Source organism: Equus przewalskii, chromosome 13, assembly GCF_037783145.1.
Source record: "Equus przewalskii isolate Varuska chromosome 13, EquPr2, whole genome shotgun sequence".
Lineage (NCBI taxonomy): Eukaryota > Metazoa > Chordata > Mammalia > Perissodactyla > Equidae > Equus > Equus przewalskii.
Window position 1 is genome coordinate 70,826,943 of NC_091843.1, and position 21,406 is coordinate 70,848,348.

Sequence of the window (21,406 nt, forward strand, 5' to 3'; positions counted from 1 at the left end):
TATTTTTCGAAATAATTAGGGATATTTAAGTATTTTTTTAAATCTATTACTGCTTCTGTTCTCTACCGAAAACCAGTAGATTGCTTGGTTTCAAATCACAGCTTTTCCACTTACCGGTGGAAACAACCTTAGGCAAGTCGTATTTCTCTCTCCCTATTTCTCTCCTTCTCCACCTCAGTTTTCTTACTGTTAAAATTGGATTTATAGCTACTTTCTAGGGTGGTTTTGAGGATTACAAGACAGTGCGCAGAAAGTGCTTAGAAGAATGCCTCACATTTTATAAGCATTCAGTAAAGTGTAGCTACTAGAGTGATAACTATAGTGATGTTTATCTTTCTGAAATTCTTAACAACTTGGTGGCGTTTTATTTAACCACTTGAAGAATTCCCTGCCATCTGTTTTTTTAGTCTTTAGTCTGGTTTTGTGGTCTGTGTTAAGGGTGGTTTTATTTTCTGCTTCTTAAATGGTAATGTGGTCATGGGAACAGAATCTTGAGATAGTCCCACCAGTTTTTAGTGTTGCCAGTTTTTACACAGGCCTGAGCAGAGGTAGAAGAGTTAGGGGTCAGGGGAGGGAGAAGATATGAGTGAAATGTTTTTTGTAATATTCTTAGCTGAGTGGGTCCAGAACATGTTTTCACTTCAACATTAACAAATACTGATTGCAGGGAAGAAAGAAAACACATGAGACATGGTTCCTCCCTCAAAGACTCTGTAATCCAGTGAGACGTGAAGATGGGTGCCTAAGTATATGGACCTGGTGATAGTCAAGTCTCCCTCGCTCAATAGGCTGGAAGAGTAAGGATATCACCGCTCTGAGAAATGGCCACTAGATGGCAGTGTCACCCCCCAGTCACCAGATAGGATGTCCTTAAATTACTTGCATTTGTGATTATGATCTATCAAAGGAAATAACCGCAGATTCTTTTCCAAGATTAAGACAGCAGATTCCCTTTCACCTTTGCAAAATTAATCTGGCTATTGCAAGACTTGTCATTATCTAATTCACTTTAATAATACCGATGCAAGAAAATATCAAAGCCAGTTCTCTTGAAAATTACTAATTTTGGAAGTATTTACATAGCTTTGAATTTTAGGTATGTCTTTAAATTCAGGTATTCCTTTTTTATAATCTACTTTAAAGCATTTTAATAGCAAAATGTTGAAGGTAGCTTAATAGAATCATAGAATGTTTATTTTGGGAGAGATTTTCTAAGAGTCTCAAGCAAATTAGGAATGAAACTATATGGCTTCATCCTACTCAGCTTTACTCAGTTGACTCAGTCCTCTTTTGGGTGCCTGCTACATTGAAAACTTACTACTGTTTGAGGAGCTTAGAAATCAAATAAACACAGTTCTTAATCACCTAAGATGTCCTATGGGTCACAAAACAAATTAGTCAAATGCACAAATCTGAACAAATTATTCAGGGTTTAATCACAAGAATTGTTTTTAAAAGATGCTTTTGAGTAACGATCAATTAGAAATTAGAAAGTTTACCCTGTCAGACAAGATGTACCCCTCACATTTTAAAACGTCAATAGTGAACAATGAGCAAAAACAAAATTTAAGTTTATTACTAATGTCGCGAAGCTGCGTATTGTGATTGTTAACAAAACACTTTGAGTCTGGGAGTTCCTAATTTAAATCCTGTTCTACCACTTCCCAAACCTTCTGTAGCCTCTCTAACCTCACTTTTTTGTAAAAGTGAGGACATTTAATAGTGCCTGTCTCAGCGTGGTTGTGAAGTTTAAATGAAATAGCACCTGAAAGGAGCTTAGCGCAGTGCCTGATACACACTATATGCGTAGTAAATATTGCTCAAATGACTTAAGGTTACCAAAAGGAAGATTACAGAGGAAGTTTTCCTATTGTCGAGGTCACTGATAGTTCAGCAGTGTTCCTTTTGGCGCCCTGTTTTTATCAAGATGCACGGATATTTTGCTTCTAGCTTTGGATCCGTCTCCTTGGTGTTCACATTAAATAAGCCTTTCTCACAAGATGTGCAGTTTATAGTTGTGCTAACTCTGCGGTGTTGGTAGCCATTGGTCTGTTCTTTGGCAAACAGCTGCCTATCTTTGAGCTTTCACCAGAACCATAAAGATCTTCAAAGGGTACAAACGGAAGATTAGTACAGCTCAAGACAATCATTCTTTTAGTCAAGTGCTCAGTAAATTTTCTGACAAAACACATTGTTGACTAATTAAAGAACTCAGCAGGTAAAGCTGCTACCTTGTGGTTTATCAGCCACTTCCACAGGATGGAGGGAGGAGCTCATTAGGTTCTCAGGGAGAGCACCGCCCTGAGGTGTAGGCTTATTTGAGGTCACAAATTCTGTACTCTGGGTGGGCTGAGGCTCACTGTCTTCCTTGTTCTTCATGCCTTCTCACAACATCTTTGAGAGCTTCAGGCCATATCTTAACTTGACCTTGATTCACTTTATTGAGTACGTGCTGGAACGTCTTTTGCAACTGTATAAGACAGGATGTGGTATAGTTCAGCCGTGAGTTACATGGTTGAGTAATAACCAGGAGTGTGGGGATAACTCCAAAGCCTGCCACATTTGCAAAGGCTAATGTTACATTTTAAAGACTGAAAGTTTTTTTTTACCTTAATTTTGTAAATAATGACATTAATATTAATATTTTATATTACATTTAGAGTTAGATTATTGTAGGCTTAATTCCATAACCAGGAACGTGTCTCATAATACAAATAAAATAATATTATTTGGGACATGTGTCACAATATTATGTGCTTCCATTTAAAAAAAAAAACACCTGAAATAAATGAATCAAAAAACAAACCGTACTTGCTATAACTCTGCTATTGGTAAAAGGGATTTGACCTACATTAGGAAGAAAAATATATATGTTCACACATCAGTTGTCCAGGTGTTTGGTGGTATATAAAGCGATATCAGGGAAGGGAATACACAGATTTTTAAGATACAGTTTTCATGAGCAGAAAGCCTCTGCTGTATTTGGAGAGACGAGGAAACAACAACCTGACAGCACGAAGTAAACCATACTGAAGGGCCTGGTCCCGTTGATCTAGTGCTGAGGAAATTCCGAGGACAGTGGATCAGAGACAGGCCAGAGGGATTTGGTGAGTTCTGGGGAAGGGGGATTTGATTGGATAGATAGACTGAAAAGGATTTTGCAAAGAGAAAATCGTGCAGAAAATCCAAAAGACGAATGTACTGTGCTTGCTATGCTGTAGTGGGGAAAAGGGTGTTGTGCAGCAAAGGACCAAATTATAGATGATTTGGAAATTTTTTTCAGCAAGTTTAACTTGATGTGTTAAGCAAAAGAGTGATTATAGGTTTTGGGCAGTGCAATAATTTGATTTTAGAGGGAGGAGGGAGGGGAACTAAGGGAAATTTGTCAGTGTTAGAGAATGGATTGGAAGGAATCTGGAGTAGAAGCGTTATGCCAGACAATCTGGAATAGAATCCTATTATATTGGACTAGAGTTACAGAGTTTATTACCTTGTTTTTATTTTAGAGATGAGAAAACATCTTTAGATGTAAAATTACTTGCCCAAAGTCACATAGAGGGAATAAAGTTGGGAGTGAGTGGGAGAAGAAGATGGAGCTGCTACGTCCAGAAAGGTGAATATAGGAAAGCCAGTGTACTCAGGTGGTGTATCCAGCCCAGGGGTCTGTTCTGCAAGGTCGCTAAGGACCACGAATGTTGACGTGTCTTCCTGGTGCCGTGGAGGTATGAGAGGAGACAGTCCTCACAGCCAGGTCCAGGCTTGGAGTCCTGTCCTCCACAAAGTGTCCTCCCATTTTAGAAAACAAAGGGTTTTTTCCCATAATAAGCATTTTCATCTTCTCACAGGCCCAAGAAAACTTATCTCAATAGACCAGAGCCCTGAGTGGAACATATCTGGCTTTTCATGGGGAGTGGGAGGGGAGCGGGGTGGTGCCGGGGGAGAGGTTCTTTTTCCTTGAGCTCAGGGCTGCAGAGGTACCTTGAGAGGATCAGAAACATCTATGATTCCCTCACTTGGTCTTTGTCCAGTTTTCAATTTGTGGAAAAGTAGACCCCCTTTCTATGCAGTTTCCTTTTCTGCCTTCTTTAAACAAATTCTGAAAAGAAAGAATGTTTCTTCTGTATCAGCAGCATGCATGCTAAGCGCAGTGCTCTGGTGATGACTGCATAGGAAATGAAATGGAAATTACAGTTTACAGTGTGAAATGGATGGCACAAGGCTTTTATCTTAATGCAAGCATATCCGCAAGTGCAGCCCGAATTGAATTAAGAGTATACTAATGATACAGCCTTTACAGGAAGCTTCATCTAAAATACATGGAGCTGTGAAATTACCGGCTTGCTTGAACCTAACAGCGCCTTCAACTAATCTCAGGTTTAAGTTATTTGTTTATAACCAATAAATATTCTCCCTAGGTTTGTTTTCATCTAATATTATTAATTTCTTTCATGGTTTAGATTTTCATTTTAATTTGCTCATTATTGTTGCAAAGGTTTAAACATTCCATACAATTCATACCCTCAGAAAACGTGACTTTAAAGAAAAAAAGGTAGCTCCAGCCAGCGCGTGTCAGCCAGGCGTGTGTCCATCCCACAGCACGCCCCTTAGAGAAGACCTCATCTCTTCATTTGAGGAGTGGCTCAGAGATTCAACTGGAGTTCAGATCCCTCTCTTAGGATCAATCTGATCACTTTATAGCCACAACTTGTATAAAGTTTTTTCTGGAACACCCAACAAAACAAACACCTGCCCTGGACAGTTGGATCTGGTGGGGGCGGGGGAGGCGGTCTTGTGAGAAAATGCAAGGCGAGGGAGAGAAACCAATAGGTAGATAAACTTTTATGAAGGAGAAAATATTGTTGTAAAGGACATTGGCAAAATCCATTCCAAAAACAATCCTTTTCAAAATATATATTATGCTGGAAGTCAGCCAGCCACAGTTAAGCTAGTCAGTTCAGTTTTCACAGAACACATATCTCGTGACCCAAGGGCTTGGTGTAAATTTGAACATCCCAATTCTCCCTCCTAACTCTGAGTTTATCTGGAAGGTGTGAGAACTGTGAACTAGCAAAGCCTCCCCCCAGTGATACCTTTGGCCTCTCAAGTGTTTCTTGAAGAATCAATTTTACTTCTCTTTGGAGACCAAATTCCAATCAGGCCTGGGTAACTGGTTACATAAAACAGTCGAGATGACATGGGCTCATTTAGAATCCCAAATATATTCCAAAAAAAACAGAAGGCCCAGATAAATGAGGAGTTTACTTTCATTGTGCTTTCTAGTAAGATTGTCCACTCTGACTGCCCTGGCAAGGATAAAGGGCAGCTCACTAGTGGTTTTTTCTGATGGGGAGGGAAGTTATTTCAGGAAAGCATTTTTTATAGTGTTCTATAACAATGATGAAATGTACATTCCTTTAATCTGTAGATGGGATATTAATTACTTTTCTAATTATTTGCTCCTGCAGTTCAACAGATTCATTCTTATTGATGATTTCCTAAATGTAGTGAAATATCGATGAACAAATATCTGAGATAAAGTTCTTTTATGTTGCCTGTGTTTTTAAACTTTTGTCTAGTAATAGGAAGTTGCCTTTCCAACTGACCCGCTCATAAGTACCTCGATTCCAACATCTCATTGGTCCCTTCCCAGCTGAGAGTAAACAAACTAACATTGAGCAGCCATTTCATTCCTGTTTCTTGTTCCTTCACAGTTGAGAGTAAACAAAGTTGATGCTAACCAGCCATTCATTCCTCCTCCTGGTCTCTTCGTAGTTAAGGCTTAAACAAAGCTGACACTGAACAGTCATCAGTCATTACCTCCGCAAAGTCAGTTTCCTCCTGGCCCTTGCCCTTCTTCGCCCTCCCACACACCCCCAGAAACCCTCTTGCACACAGCTCCAACCCTCTTCTGCCAATCCAGCATTTAGGGCCTTCCAGGTCTCTCCACCCAGCTCCCATCAGAACCTGGAAGGAGCTGCTGTCAGTCATTTCCCATTGTTTTTATAAACCATTTGCTCTGTATTAATTTATTTAACTGCATGTCTCCAATTCTTTTTCATTTTATTTACTTTATCTTAAATTGTAAATTTTTAAGAAGGCATTAGCAGGTAAGTGAGGAAATTATTTCAGGGAAGATAATCTTCCTAAATCTACATCAGCGTCCTCCTCCTCCCTCAGTCACCTGATTCCCTAGAAATGAGTATTTATAAGTTGGCTCAGGCTCAGTTACTGCAGGTCTAGTCCTTGGAGTCTGCATGCCTTGCACGGAAATCTTTCCGGACGTGGAGTCTGACCAACTTCACTGCAGCCTCACCTACAGGCCCGCTCTCCCCCTTCACCTCCCCAGCCTCCTCCTCCAGGGCAAGGCAGATTATGAAGTGGGGAGGCGAAGAGGGTGGTGGAGCTTCCTTCCTGTTTTCAACTAAAGATGATCCTTTGATGCATTTATGATGTTTTCCAACATTCTGGATGTTACTTCAATTGGTGGCCCCCGCCTCCTTATCATTTTTGTACCTGTAAAGAGCTGTTTAACAACAAAAAGAACACTGGAATGCTAGGAATGAATTTCCTTTTCCTTACCAGCAAAATTATTGTTTCCATAGACTGTTTTGTCACTTTGTGCATGAAATGGTGCAAAATATACCACCTTGATTTCTTATCTTCTCCAAGAGTTCTGTGCTCCCTGGGAGCTTGGTATGTGTGCTGTTGGCACTGAGCCTTCCTCTTGTACCATTGGGTGGTAAGTTTTGATCACTGAATATGTCGGTTGGATGCAATTTCTCATATTTCTGAGTTGTACTCTGACAGGATTTATAAAACATCGTTTTGGTTTCAGTATAGTCATCTACCCTTGTTTCCATACTTTGATTTTGCTTTTGGCATGTGCCTACAGATGGTTGAGGTTGACAGTGAAATCTAACGTGTGAACTGTAGAATCTGCACTCAAATAGACACACCGCACCGGGGTTTCTCAGGATCTTCTATCTCCATCAGATGCTTTCTACATCAAAGAGAGAGAGAGTGGTGAAAAACCGCCGAGTTGTTTCTCTAGACTGTCTCACAACAGCTCTTTAAGGTGAGAAGTCTTTATAGGCGGACAAGGGAGAAATGCATAAGCAAAGGTTTCAGAGACCTGCTGAAGGACTGGGCCTAATGAGTAAGAGGAAAGTATACTATGAATCCAACTGGAATGTTGTATAATCCACCTTTCTAGAATTCTTTTTTTCATTTCTTAAAATATAACTCATTAAAGATGATGATTTTTTATGAAATTATCTTTGCAAAGCTGTTTTGGAGTTCTCTGAGCAGATGCTCATAATTTGCCTTCTTTAGAAAAGTCGTGTGTAGGTTGAAGACTAGTTTTCTTAACAAATTCTTACCTTTCATTTTGGTTAGCATTAGTGGTAGCTTTGAATTCACCCTATTAATTTTTCTCTCTCGTATTGATGAATGGATATGAGATTGTGGGAATAGAAGCAATTTGTTTGAAGACCAGTCCAGCTTACAGGAAATAAATATATGACTTTTCAAAAGGCTAGAAAATGTGTGATAATATTTGTGCCCATTAGCCATAGAATCATAAAGGTTAGATATGAAAGAGAGCATCCAGTTCAACCCCCTAGTTTTCTAGATGAGGACTCTGAGCCCAGAGAAGATAAGTGACTTCTTCAAAGTCATACAGATAACAAAACTCAAATCCTAGTTCCTACTAATCCCAAATTCAGTATTCCTTTGACCACATTACACAACCAAAATATTTTTATGTACCACTGGAATTAAATTTAAGCCCATAAAAAGTCCATTTATTGATCCTAGCATCAGATGATTCCATCAGATGGTTCAATCATTTCTAATTTTTCTGTTTTTATATTGAAAATTCCATATTATTTTTCTTGTTTCTTGAATAGCAACTTTAAATATCTTGGTTTCCAATTCAATATCACACTAAAAGTACTTGCATTCATTTCTACTTTGTGCCTAATCAGTGTATAATAGTTTTTTGGTCTACAAAGCATCTAGTTTCTCTTCTAAATTATAAACTCCTGGATGGCAAGGACATTGACGATTTCCTGTTTGGTACAGCCCATGTAAAGTACACTTTGGGACCCTAAATAAGTATCTTAACATGAAGGGCTGCTTCTTTCAAGTCCTTTTTTATAGTAATATCTTTGCATTCTGGGGCAGCCCCACGTCTCTGTTGTGTGCAGCACATACTCTCTGTGGGCATTTTCTAAGTGATAGTCGTTATAATAGGAATTATTATTACAGCCCCATTTCTTCTGTTTCCTTTTATTAATTCCACCATTCTACCAACTAGCTGAAGAAGCTCATCACATGGAAAATATTTTATTTTTATATAGTCTTTAAAGGACTGGTTTTAGTTAATCACGTAATACAACATAATTATGGAATCTGACAATTGGAAAGCAACCTCATGTGCCTACCCTGGAGAAATTTTTAAATAAAAATAAAGAAGTCCTCAACAAGCCTTCAACATCTAATGTAGGTTACAGCCATTGAAATCAGTTCTTTTATATCTGGTATAAATCTTTATGACTGCAGCAGAGTCCGGTGACTTACATTGACGTCTCCTGTGGAAAGACCATCTAACGTTGCTGTGAGTGCTGTGAGGGGTGTAGGACATAGGTAGAACAAGAATCTCTGTTTTCTTAAGATCTTTTAATAACTCCTTACAGTCTTTTGAAAAATATATTTTTGCTTCTCTTGAAATTTTTAATACAAAGAATTATCATGAAAGCAAAGGAAGTGAATGATAATCAGAATTCATTAAAGTCAATCTTGGGAATGATTTGCCTTGAAGGATAAAAAGCGAAACAAATGTTCCCAGGCGAGGCGAAAGACAGTCTACGAGGTTTGCTTGCCACTGCCCATCAGAAGCGGGGGAAAAGATTTAAAACTTGGCTCCCAAAGAGATGCTCCTGAATCCAAATAGAAGGCACAATCTGATGCCTGGCTACATCCACAATCTTTATAGCACTTCTTTACCAAAGAAGAATTTAAACTATTCTGATTCTGAGCTTGAAACTCCTTTTTCACTAAGGAAATTTCCTTAAGAAATAACCTTCTTGACTTTATATACCCGAAGACAGTACATGTGAAGATGGGAAACCAAAAGAAATATCCAAGCCAAAGAGCAGTGCGCCATTCAGGCAGAATCTGGAGGAGAGGAAAGCTATTCCCTGATTAGCGAGCTTTCCCCGCTAGCCTGTAGGTGGGTGTATTTAACAGAAGAAAGCAATGGGAACCGCCTGTCAGCCAGCCTTTAGAGCTAATTAGCTCAGCATACAACAAAGATAAGTGAGCCGGGGAGGAGGGCCCCCTGAGGGGTCTTCAGATTCTGGGAAATGTCTGATTGGCAGATGTTAAAAGGGATTCTTCAGTAATCCTGTGCATCAATGAGCTGTACAAATTCAGTCCAGGACTGCAAGGATTCAGGCATGAGGACGCTGTGCAGCAGGCTCGCACAGGCAGACCCAAGATGGACAGAACCTTGGAATCCCTGAGACACATCATTGCCCAAGTCTTGCCTCACAGAGACCCAGCTCTAGTCTTCAAAGACTGTAAGTACTGAAGGGGAAAAAGTTTTTTGACTCTTTTAGAAACTGGTGCTAAACGTCTAGTCACATCCTATTTAAGTATGATTTCTCCTAAATCTCTGTAGTCGTGTGCCGCGGTCTAAGTGATATTTAACTTGCTCCTGACTTCAGTCAGGAGAATGATTGCATTTCACCTCCGGGCATTAGTCGCTGGGTTATTTTGTCAGTGATACATCTTGCTAATCGTTTAGAAGTCTCTTAAAATCTAGGACTCCCCCAAAACTTAATGAACTTTTCCAGAAGCTTTCTTAAATAAAGCAAGGTTGATTGGTACTCAGATCAAAACTAAAAGTAACTTGAATATGATAATAAAGTATATCTATGTTTTAACTTGTTTAATCCACCATAACGTATATGAATGTTAAATCAAGTATTGTGTTTGTCTCACAATTTTGGCTGCAAGCAAGTTAACAGTAAATGACCACTGAGCTCTTAAATTTTGATAAATTGTAACACTTTGGTTAAAAGGCCAATAAAATTAGATGTCTTTCACCTCTGCAATACCCTCCCCCACCAAAAATCTAAACGGCTTATGGCAAAAGTTATTTCAAAATCTTTTTTTTAGTGATTATGAAAAATAATTCAATCAGGCTTTCCAATTCTAGCAATACCATTAAACCATTTGTCATGTAACTTCGTTTCTGGAACCAATTTGATTTCCTGCTGCTGCAAAACAGACTATCTTCACGTTGTATCTTATCTACAGTGGGTTTCATATTACAAAGGGCTTCTGAAATAGAACTTTGCGAGGGAACTGCCCAAAAGGTAAAATGCACATGGCATTTTTTTTCCACTTCAATAAGTTACAGCTTTCTTCTTTGTGAATATCGTTATGTTTGTCTCCATCAAAACATCAATGGTTTGGATTTTTGCTTTCTGATTGCTGAATAATGTTAGTTTCCAGATGTCCTTTTAGTTTATATTTCTCATATGTATGATGAAGAAAAAGAAATGTTAGGCCATTTGATTCTATAAAATTTTCTTTATGGAAATTAAATTGTAAGCAATCTGCCCTCTAAGCATAAAATGAAAGCCCTTCTTTCTTTCTTTCTTTCAAATGCTGTCTTCAAGCATGTGTCAATAACTATGTTAAAACTAATAAAAGTCGCTCCCTCCCCCGTCTGGCCTGGAGTCTATTCAGGTTTGGTATGTTTCTTTAAGTGAAAAGGGAAGGAAAGAATGTCTCTCTCCTACAATAGCGCTGAATTCACTGGTGGAGGGTGAAAGGGCTCCTGACCTCCCCAAGGCTTTGGATAAATTGTATAGGGCCAGGGGTCTTGTGCTGACGCTCTGGAGAGTGGGAGCAGTAAAAAGAAACAGAGGGGAAATTTTTCAGAGTTCATTGTGAATTTAAGAAGTTTAATCTGAAATTACATGGCCCACTCTTTAGGCTGAACTAAATCCCAGCAATTGTTTACAGTCTAGCAGAGAGAATAAAATAGAAAAAGGTTAAAATAAAGCATACATTGTGTTCTATTATCCAGACCTTTGCAGGAACTCTTTCATATGGAAAAACAAAGAGGTGCCCAATTTTATATATTTCATTCATTAACATAGAACCTAAATTTGATCAGATAGTGTTGCCTGCTTACCCCAGAATGGGCCGCCACTCACCAACTGCTTGGATGGCTTCCTAGGTGTGAATATTCAACTGCTGATCCTCTCCCTTCAGATGTTTCTAATCTGAAAAATGACTAAATGAAAGTAAGCCAAATGGCAAATTTCTGTACCAGGGATTTTTAGAACATCAAAACATCCAACCCCTCACCATCTTCAAGGGGTAAATGGGAACAGGCTTACTTCCTTTCTGGGGCAGGGCATCAAAAGTCTGCCTGGGGGCTACGCCATGCCTTAGCAACCTGTCGTTTGCGTGCCAGAGTTTAGCACGTGGACTCATTTTCCTTGGCACACCCATAAATTGCTGCCACCACACTCTGTTTTACACAGCCTGTAAAAAGCTGTCACTAGCCTCCTCTACTTTTAGTCACTCCTGGCTCCTCTTTCCCCACCTCAATCCAGTCTCTTCCCAGCACAAGGAAAGGTCTCAGTACTTGCGCACATCACTGCCAATTCCTTAAGAAAAACTGCTGCCTTGCTTTCCCGCAAGGTGAAAAGCCAATTCACGAATTTTTAAAACTCAGCACAGTTGAACAAAGGAAGATTAAAAAAACACTCAAAGTGTTTTTCTAAATTTTTCTTCTATAAATGCAAAGGCAGTTTTTTCTCTCTTCATTCTTTGGAAACCCGTAATACAGCGGATGTCAATAATCATTTGATTAATTTGTTCTCCTCAGTTGGCTTTTGATTTGTTTAAAAAGAAGCAACAGTAAATTGAATTTTTCTCTTCCAGTTGGTCAGGAAAAGCACCCAGAGAGTTTTCTGGTCTGAGACTGATGCGCACGGGGATAGTTACATTCATTTAAGAAAATAAGGTTTGAATGCTTTTCTCAGCCAAGGAGGCCCTCCAAGTGGTGTTTTGCAATGCATTAAATCCCTCATTTGTTTTAGACAAAGGTGTTCATCCGGCAATAGTTGGGATTTGTTTTTTATTTTCTTTCTTGGAGGGAAATGAATTCCATGACAATTTTTTTCCCTATTCCCTATTTCACATTTCAAACGAAAACTAATGGAAAGACATTTTAAGTAGGGTTGGCTCTCAATTTGAAGTTTGCTCATCTAAGCTGACACCGGACTGGTCTCTGCTAGCTAAACATCTCCATTTTGTAACAAGGGGTGCCGGGAGTCTCCACACCACCAGACAGGATCTCTCTGCAGAGAAATGAAGGCGCATCTCCATGTGGCCTTCCATTCCTGGCTTTGTGCAGCATCCAGTTTCTTCTCATGTGTCATGTGTCACAACCAAAGATGGGCTATCCTAAAAGCAGCCCCTGTCAGCTCTTCTGAGAGTACATGTGTGAGCTTACCATTTGTTTACCACTGTTTGACAGTTTCTCACATGCTTTCTCAAAGGAGATCACCACGTGATTTCAAGATGGCCACATTTCAGATTCCACTCTGAGTGTTAACGCTTCAAATTACAAGAGCATAATATGCTTATCTGCCGTCTTTGGCCTCGTCCTTCGTCCATTCATGGTTATGCAAGGATGCCAAATCCTCATCACGTGATGACAGACACTATGCTAGGAGCATTTATTCTTCACAGTAAGCCAGTAATGCAGGTACCATTGTTATTTACAGGTGAGGGGAACAAGGCTTATGGAGGTTAAGGTGACTTTCCCAAGGTCACACAGCTAGTAAGTGATAGAGCCAGGTTTCAAATTCTATCTTCCAACTCCTCACCTTTAGCCACTACAAGACATTGCCTCTCAGAGGCGTTACATTACCATGTCATTCATGCTGTCATGGCAGTATCTGTTAGGAAAACAGAGGGAGATAGAAATCAACCCTTCTGGGAGTGTGGAGGGAACCTGTGAAATAGGCACATTTAAACAGCAGTGTGATAGGAGAGGGAGAGGAGAAGGGCATTTGTGAGGAGAGAGAATAGCTCGTCCAAACGCAGACCAGGCAACACAAAAATAATGCACAGGGGGAGGTGAAGACAAGGCTGAGAAGGCAGGTGGAGTCACGCTGAAGTGCAGGCAAGAGGGAGCCACTGGAGTTAACAGTGATCCTAGATTAGTTCTGGAAGTTTATGGCCTTATGTTGCATTGGGGAAAAGATTATATTGACATCTGTTGGAGGTACATTTCCTGATACTAAGTTGGGGAGAATTGCAGCTTTTTCACAGCAAGAATCCTTTTGCCCATTCAGGCAAGATGCAAGATTTGTGAATGTAAACAAGCCCATAGGGAGAAAGCACTTTTACTAACTGAAGTGCAAGATCAAGGCAAATTTTCTCAAACAGATTGTTAAAAAACCTACCTTAGCTGTCACTAAAACCATGAGAATGTGTTTGTTTCTAGCATTGACTTATAAAGTGACATGTTAGATTTCACTAATATGTTCCCTCAAATTTTATAATTAAAAAAAAGATGGAAACTTTACTAAACATTGCATAAATAGAGGTAAATTTCTCACATATGTGAGGTGCATTAACTCTTCCATTTTGGGAAACATTTTTCTGCATCATCAGATAGGTGAATACTTCAAAAAGTACATTTTTACCTGTTGGAAATATTGGACCAGACTATACAGCTATTAAAAATATCTTAGTTATCATGAATGTGGCTGTATGCAATACGAGAGAGCAAAAATCCTCAAGAGTCAAGTATTTTCTCCATGCTTTTTAGTGCGGTTATCTGAAATCAATAAATTTGATGATACATTTATGGTTTTTTCTTTTCACAGAAAGGAATAGAGTAGGATGTAAGGGATGAAGGTACTTCTGCAGTAAAATCACTACACGTATTGCATTGCAGTCCACCACGGAAAGTGGGCCTGACAGAATATGGTCAAAAAAACCTGCTGCTGCTCGATAGCTCATTTTGGATTAATGATTGCATCTTAATTACAATCATTTTAACTCTGATAATTTTAGCATCTAAACTGTGGATGTCTGCTCTGCTGAAGCCTATTCAAATGCTAATTTTACTTAATTTATTACAGGATACAACTATTTTTATTTGCATTTATACTAGGGGAAAAATGCAGATTTCTGTTCAGCTGTCACTGGCATAAGCACTGTTCTATTGTTTTTTCCAGTAAGTATACATTTGGTAGAGTTTAAATTCTGAAAGGCTCAGCCCCAGGATAAAATTTTTCATAATGGAAAAGAATAGATGCCTTCTTTTTTTTCTTTTTCTTTTCTTTCTTTTTTTTTTTTTGGAGGAAGATTAGTCCTGAACTAACATCTGCCTCCAATCCTCCTCTTTTTGCTGTGGAAGACTGGCCCAGAGCTAACATCCATGCCCATCTTCCTCCACTTCATATGTGGGATGCCTGCCACAGCATGGCTTGACATGCAGTGTGTAGGTCCGCACCCAGGATCCGAACTGGCAAACCCGAGCCACCAAAGCGGAACATGCAAACTAAACCCCTGAGAAAATAAGTGGCTTCTTGATCACTTAATGGCCATATCTGTCCTAACATGTTTATTCCCTAATGTATAAATAATATTTAAAACATCAAAATAAAATATGATTTACACCCCTCCTGTGATCAAATCTGATGCCTCTTCGTGGTCTGCTGTCTCATCTCACCATAGGCTTTTTTTTGATAGTTAAGATTTGTTAGCCTGAACCCAACTTTAACAACTTCTGAAACTCGTGTGTTAAGTTACAGCCCATAATAGGATACAGCTGCACAAGGGTGAGTTTTTAAGTTATGATTTTTCTGTTTAAATGATACGGTTTTACTGATTATGTGCTACAGATTGATTTAAGAAATATAAGACAACTTTAGAAGCCTTTCATAAAAGAATCTTCTTTATTTAATACATTTCACATTGAAGTTTTAACCCCAAAGGCTCTTCTTTCTTTTCCTCCATGTTCAAATGCTCACATAAGTTTAGTCTATCCAGGTGGTTAAAACAATCCTATTTTAAAAGAAAAAAAAAAAAAGAATCCTATGGAAAGTTCAATATTGACAAAATAGGTCATTGTTACACTTCCTGTAGTTCTCTATATTCTCTCTCTGGTGTCCATGGAATGATGTGTGAATTATGGTTTTGCTTTTTTTTTCCCTGCTGTGTTGATAATCACTTGATCCCCATTTTGATCTCATCTCTTTAGGCAGCTGTGGGAACCCGTCATTTAGTCACCACTCCTTTGGCAAGTATGGCCTGTACTATGTAGTTTACATTTCTCTCATGTGGCTCCACACTATGAATTATGGTTTCATGGACATGTTTTTGTCCACACCTAAGTTGGAAGTCCCAGGAGGGCAAAGCCATACCTTGCACTTCTACATAAGCCCCAGGGTGCCCCCGACAGCACCGGGCACCTAGCAGGTACACAACAGGAGTTTCTTGATTGCTGATTGGTTGACTTTCTCGCTCACAAAAAGGGGGGAAGATTTTTCTCATTGTTAAGTGTTCTGCTTCAGGATGAAATAACCTGTGCCGGGACCTTCTAAGCCATCATCCACTGACACCTTAATCACCGCAGGGTTAAGTTGACAGCCAGATGAGACAGGAGGGAGCTTGGAGGAAGAAGGGGTTCTGAAAATAAACACAGCCCCGCAGGCAACCTCCCCAAAGCACTGCCTCCAGTTGGCCTTGGTGGACCAGCCTGAGTTATCCTGTACACCACTCTGGCACAGTGACTTAGATTGCCAGTCCTTATCCTCAGGTTCTACCCTCGACTCTGGCTCCCCAAAGGCCGTGTACCATGCTCTTTTGGGCCAGACTCTGTCTGTGCCTTGTATGTAAACCCTAGTGAGGTAGCTGTGGCAGGGCCGTGAAGAGCTTTCTTATGTTGACTGTTCCCAGGGACAGTGCATTACATGCCTAAAGCCACACTGGCACAGATTTGACCCTTTTAAACAAACAGAGCTGGTCAGTAAAGCAACCAGTGTTTGCTTTTTCTTTTCGAATGCTTGGTTGGTTATCTAAAATCAACAGTCCTACAAAGTCTCTTCAATACAGTGCGATGTCTGTGCCTGGTGGAACGTGGGAAAGATACATATTTCCTGATTGGTTAAATAGACTGCATCAGGTTTTTCTTTTACGTAGCTTTTGTGATTGGATGACATCGTCTGACCCGTGGTGAACACATATCCCACAGGGGAACTCAGGTGCGATGCTGCTGCTGCTGCTGCTGTTTAATTCGGGTATACTTGATGACCCTTTATTTCCTTTTGTCTGTGTGATGCCCTCTTGCTCCTTGTATTCTCTGCCTTCTGCCTTCTTAAAAAAATCACCCTGTACTTCCAAAGATATAAAAAATAAGTGTTATTAAAGTTCTCCCCAAATGATTTACAGTTTAGCAATTTTAAATCGTAAAGGTGAAAATTAAACCAAAAAGCATGATACACTTTTGGCATATTTTGGAGAATCTCCCAAGAGGTAAACTTTGTAAAACAACTCAAAGGATCATAATTCCCTCAGGAAAAGTGTTCAGGGTAGAGGATGGGGACCAGACCCAAAGGGAAAAAAAGCAAACAAAAGAAGAAACGCAACCAGCTTGCCCCAAAAGCTGCTGAAGGAGCTAGACACTGACTCTGGAGCTTTACTAAAAGAAAGTTCCTCTACTGGGAACAAAGCAAGGCTCCAAGCCGTCTCAGGCCTGCTGTGCGGCTGTGGCTACCTTTGACAGAGTGTCTACACAAAAAGAAAAGAGGTCCAAGAGTCCTCCATATTGTACCCTACACTCAGGCCATGTCAGCAAGGTTCTTAAATTAGCCTGATCAAAACTTGGCAAAGCCTGAGGATGGTTATAAATAATTAGACAGCTGGTTCTGTTGGTCAATGTCCTGGAGTTCGCCAAGCCAAGCATAAGACCCAAAGGTACCCCACTTTGCAACCCATTTTGCATGGGGTTCGCCAAGCCAAGCATAAGACCCAAAGGTACCCCACTTTGCAACCCATTTTGCATGAATGGCAAATTGATATCATTCCTTGAGCTTGCCTCTTAAATTATTTGGGGGTCCTTTTCCTCAACAAAATTAGGAAATCACATTGGCAAGAACAAGTTGAACATGATTGAATTGCTAGAACAGAAAATATTAATTAACTTTATTTTAAAATATCACCTGTTAAGGCTAATTTATTTAAAGATTATATTAAAATATTATACAACATAAATCCATCTGTTTGGAGGCAGAGAATCAATTTGAAAATATGTTAATCATCTTGGAAGCCTCTTAATGATTTATTCTTACACGGTAGCCCTTCCAATTTGTCTTTAATTGTTTCTGGCAAAGGAAATTTTACCCAACTAGAACTTTTTTCTCATGTAAGGCGTAAAGAAATTGGTTCTTTTTTTGATAGATTTATAACATACTTTTAAGATCTCCTTTGCTGACAAATGTCTCTCTTTCATTCGAGACTTTTCTCATATTAGATAATTGAACTGAGCAATGAACTACAACACTTCTATTTTCCTGAAGCATAAGCAGTCTTTAAACATTGATTTAAAATAAAAGTTAGCTCCTTTCTGTAGTTTTTGCTAGGTCTATTTCCTTTAGTATCCATTAGAAAGTGAAAAATTGGGACAAACATCCATGTTCCCAGATTTTGAGACATGTAGCATCTCATGCATTTATTTTCTGGCTGTTATGAAGCTTTGACTACCAGTGAATGATGTCAAAAGAGCTTTCTCTTTCCCATCACTGAACTCTTCATATATTTTGGAAATAAATTAAATAGCACAATGTGTACAATTAGAGAATTTTCAGATGCAGACTATTTTTAGAATGTTTAATGATATGGTTTCCAATCCAGGAGCAGTTTCAAAGATGCAATAAGCAAGCATATAATCATGCCTTTTCCTTTCTTCCTTCACCCTATCTAACCACAAATAATAGCTGGCACTTTAGTGCTTACTACGTGTGAAGCTCTAGTCTGAGCATTTTCCATTTTAAGCCTTACAGCAACCCTGTGGGGTAAGTGCTGTGTTTCACAGATAGCGCTGGAGCAGTCAGGTAGGTATCTTACAGTGGTAGAGACAAGATTCCAACCTAGGCTTTCTGGCTCCAGAGTCCATGTTTTTAACCAGTAAGTAAACTGCATGCCTGTTGATAAAATGTGGAGAGACAAGATACAATATACATTTTATTGTGTTTGAACCAGTGCCTGTGTTTGAGGACTATTCTATAACATACTATAATCCATGGGGCATTTACATCCTCTACGTCTCAGAATTCCCCTATGAAAACATAGATCACATGTCCCTATTGGCAGCTCCATCATAGCCAATCTGTGAAAATGACAAGCTCTGACGTTTTAGGATAAAAGCCCTCTCAGTGTCTACGGGTTTTTTTTTGTTTTGTTTTGTTTTGTTTTTGGGGAGGAAGATTTGCCCTGAGCTAACATCTGTTGCCAATCTTCCTCTATTTTGCATGCGTGGGATGCCACCTCAGCATGGCTTGATGAGAGGTGTGTGAATCCCCAGCCACCAAAGCAGAGCGCACAAACTTAACCACTACACCACCGGGCCAGCCCCAAGTATCCAGTTATTGATATCCTTCTCTGAAGGGGCTTAGTGCCACTTCCAGGCTACAGAAGGCGCACTCTCCTACGTGCTGCAGCTCCTACCCCCTTCTCATAGATTTTTCTTCCCCAGTTCCTCCCAAAGAAACATTCTCCTTGGGCTCACCCAGATGCACAAGGGCACCTGCACTTTCCCTCCAAGAGTCTGGGCCCTTCAATTTCATGGATGGAGCTACCACAGGCAGCATGGCACCTTAGGCAAGGACAAAGGATGAGGGGTTCTGAGCTCCTGCCCTTTTTTCCCACTTGGGTAAAGCTGGGGCACCAGGACAATGGGATTGATTTCCAATTACTAAAAGAAGCTCAGTCCCCTTACCCTGTCTCTTGTCAAATCATACTCCCTTCCCAATGGCACCTTTTCCTATGGCTCCCTTACACAATTCCATGGCTGAGGCATTGTCATCTTTCTTAGTCTTTTTGTCAAATGCCACCCTTACTCCTGTGGGAGCACAACTTCTGTCCTTTCCCCCATCCCAGTCTAAATCTCGCTCCTCTGAGGTGGCTCAGCTTAGGCCCTTGCTGACTTGCAGATGACTGCCTTATTGCTGTATTCTCACGTGACCGAGAGAAGAAGTTCTGGTGCCTCTTTCTGTTCTTATAAGGGCACTGATCCCTTCATGGGGGTCCACTCACATGACCTCAACTAAACCAAATTACCTCCCAAAGGCCCCACCTCCTAATAGCATCATATTGGAGATTAGGGTTTCAACATATGAACGGGGTGAGAGGACGACACAAATATTCAGCCCATAACAGGGTCTATCACTTGTGTTTGAGAAAGCAATCTGAGGCAATGAAATGGACTAAAAACTCTGATATGCAAAGTCAATTCAGAGGTTCAATTGCTTTCTTTACTCTCAGATGTTATAAACTGATAGAAGTCACAAAAATGAACTGGATTTCATGCTATTGTTCCTAGGATCTCGCCAACAATTCTCTCTCCTTCTACTTCCTCCCACACCCCCAGCCTCAGCCATTTGATATTCTATTTCTTTATAGTAATTTTACCAGTTTAACATCGGTTACCTTGACAAACGCAAGACCAATAGATGACCTGTGAGTGTTAGACCCTGGAAGGAGGGCTGCTCAGCCTGTCCTGACTCCAACCTCAGCCAAATTGTTACCCATCTGCTTTCTCTGGGTCTCAAGCTGAGAGTTCACTACCTCTCTCATGTCTGGTGTCCAGATTCACTACAGATGACCAATTTATCTTGTCCTGGCTGTAGATAAAGCCCTTTTCCTTTAGTGTCCATTGAAACAAAGTAGAAACTTTTCAAAGAGGAGTTCACCACACTTTGGGAGAAATAATGCATAGTCAAACAGGATGTGTTCCGGACCGTAGCTCCTAACCCTGATGGGGAGGGCACAATCAGGCAGAGAGACTTGACCTTGGCTTTTGCTTGCCCCTCTGCCCAAGAAGCCTGTTCCAAGCCCCTCCTCAGTCTTTTGTTGTTTCTTCTTGTTCCTCTTATGGTCTCTCCTTTAGCCATCTTTCCTTGAAAGAAGGAACTAGAATGGGAGGTCTAGTCAGAGCCCCCTCGGAGGCACACAATTGTTGGATATTACACCATTGCTTGAAACAAGAGCAAGTGTTGGCTAAAGATTGATCATCAGGAAACCTGTTCACATGGAGACAGACTGCTCATTCAGCGTGACAATTCCAAGCTGGAAACGTGTTATATCACTTATCACTTGTATGAAAAAAATACAAAAATATTGGCCTTTGCTTTATTTGACTTTGTCAAGAGCAAATGTCAGAAAAATCGCCTGTAGGAAAAGGTAGGTGAAGGAATCTTAGAGGAGAGCCTCCTACGCCTCCCCTGCCAACAGCCTCACAAATGCAGCGCATCTCCCACACCTGTGATGACATCCAAATGCTCAACTAATAGTTATTGTGCTCCTACTGTGTTCCAGACATTGTGGATAAAATGATATAATTTTTCCTCCAAAGAGCCTGTCTAGAGTAGAGGTAGACACACACATGCAAACAACTTAGATTCCACTGCAGAGAGTGTCTCAGGATGAACAGAGAGCATAGACCGTGCACTCAGAACGAGGTTAAAATCCCAGGTCTAAGACTTAGTAGCTGTGTGATTGTACGCTGAGCATCTTTTATTTCTTATCTATAAGTTGTGGATGGTAATAGCTATTCATAGGGGGTGTTGTAAGGACCAAATGAGACAATGCACAGTGCCCGATATATAATAGGTACATGATAAGGGAGATGAGAAGAGCAACTTCTCCCTACAGCAGAGCTTCTTAAACGTCTTAAACGTGCATCAGATTGCCTGAGAATCTTGTTAAAAATGCATATTCTGGCTCAGTGGTTCCAAGGCAGGGCCTGAGATCCTGCACTGCTAGCAAGTCCCCAAGTGGTATCCATGATGTTTCTCAGAGGACTGCAGTTTCCGTAGCAAGAGTTTATTTTGGTTTTGTCTTTATTTTTAAGGTACTAATGCTGGAGGTGAATCTTAAAAAATAAGTAAGTGCCATCCAGGAAGACAACAGACAGTGGAAAGAAGGGCATTCCAAGAGAAGGAATGGAATTATGGGGCCTGCCAGCAGCGTAAGAAGCATGGGAGTGTGAGGGCCCTGGAGGGTGACTTGAGGAGACAAGTTTGGAGTGAGAGAGAGTATCAAGACAAGGAGTCATTGAGCCCGTAGACAATGAAGGACTCAC

The 21,406-nt window shown here is 40.2% G+C and overlaps 1 protein-coding gene across 1 annotated transcript in view; it reads left to right on the top strand.

Annotated features, from left to right (window-relative positions):
• The first annotated feature begins 9,164 nt into the window (after positions 1-9,164).
• Positions 9,165-21,406, top strand: part of LIX1 (limb and CNS expressed 1) — a 48,332-nt gene continuing 36,090 nt past the window's right edge. The window contains exon 1 of the mRNA XM_008535832.2: positions 9,165-9,581. Within this exon, the coding sequence (XP_008534054.2) occupies positions 9,500-9,581 (82 nt within the window). The 5' untranslated portion in view covers positions 9,165-9,499. The remainder of the gene's footprint in view (positions 9,582-21,406) is intronic.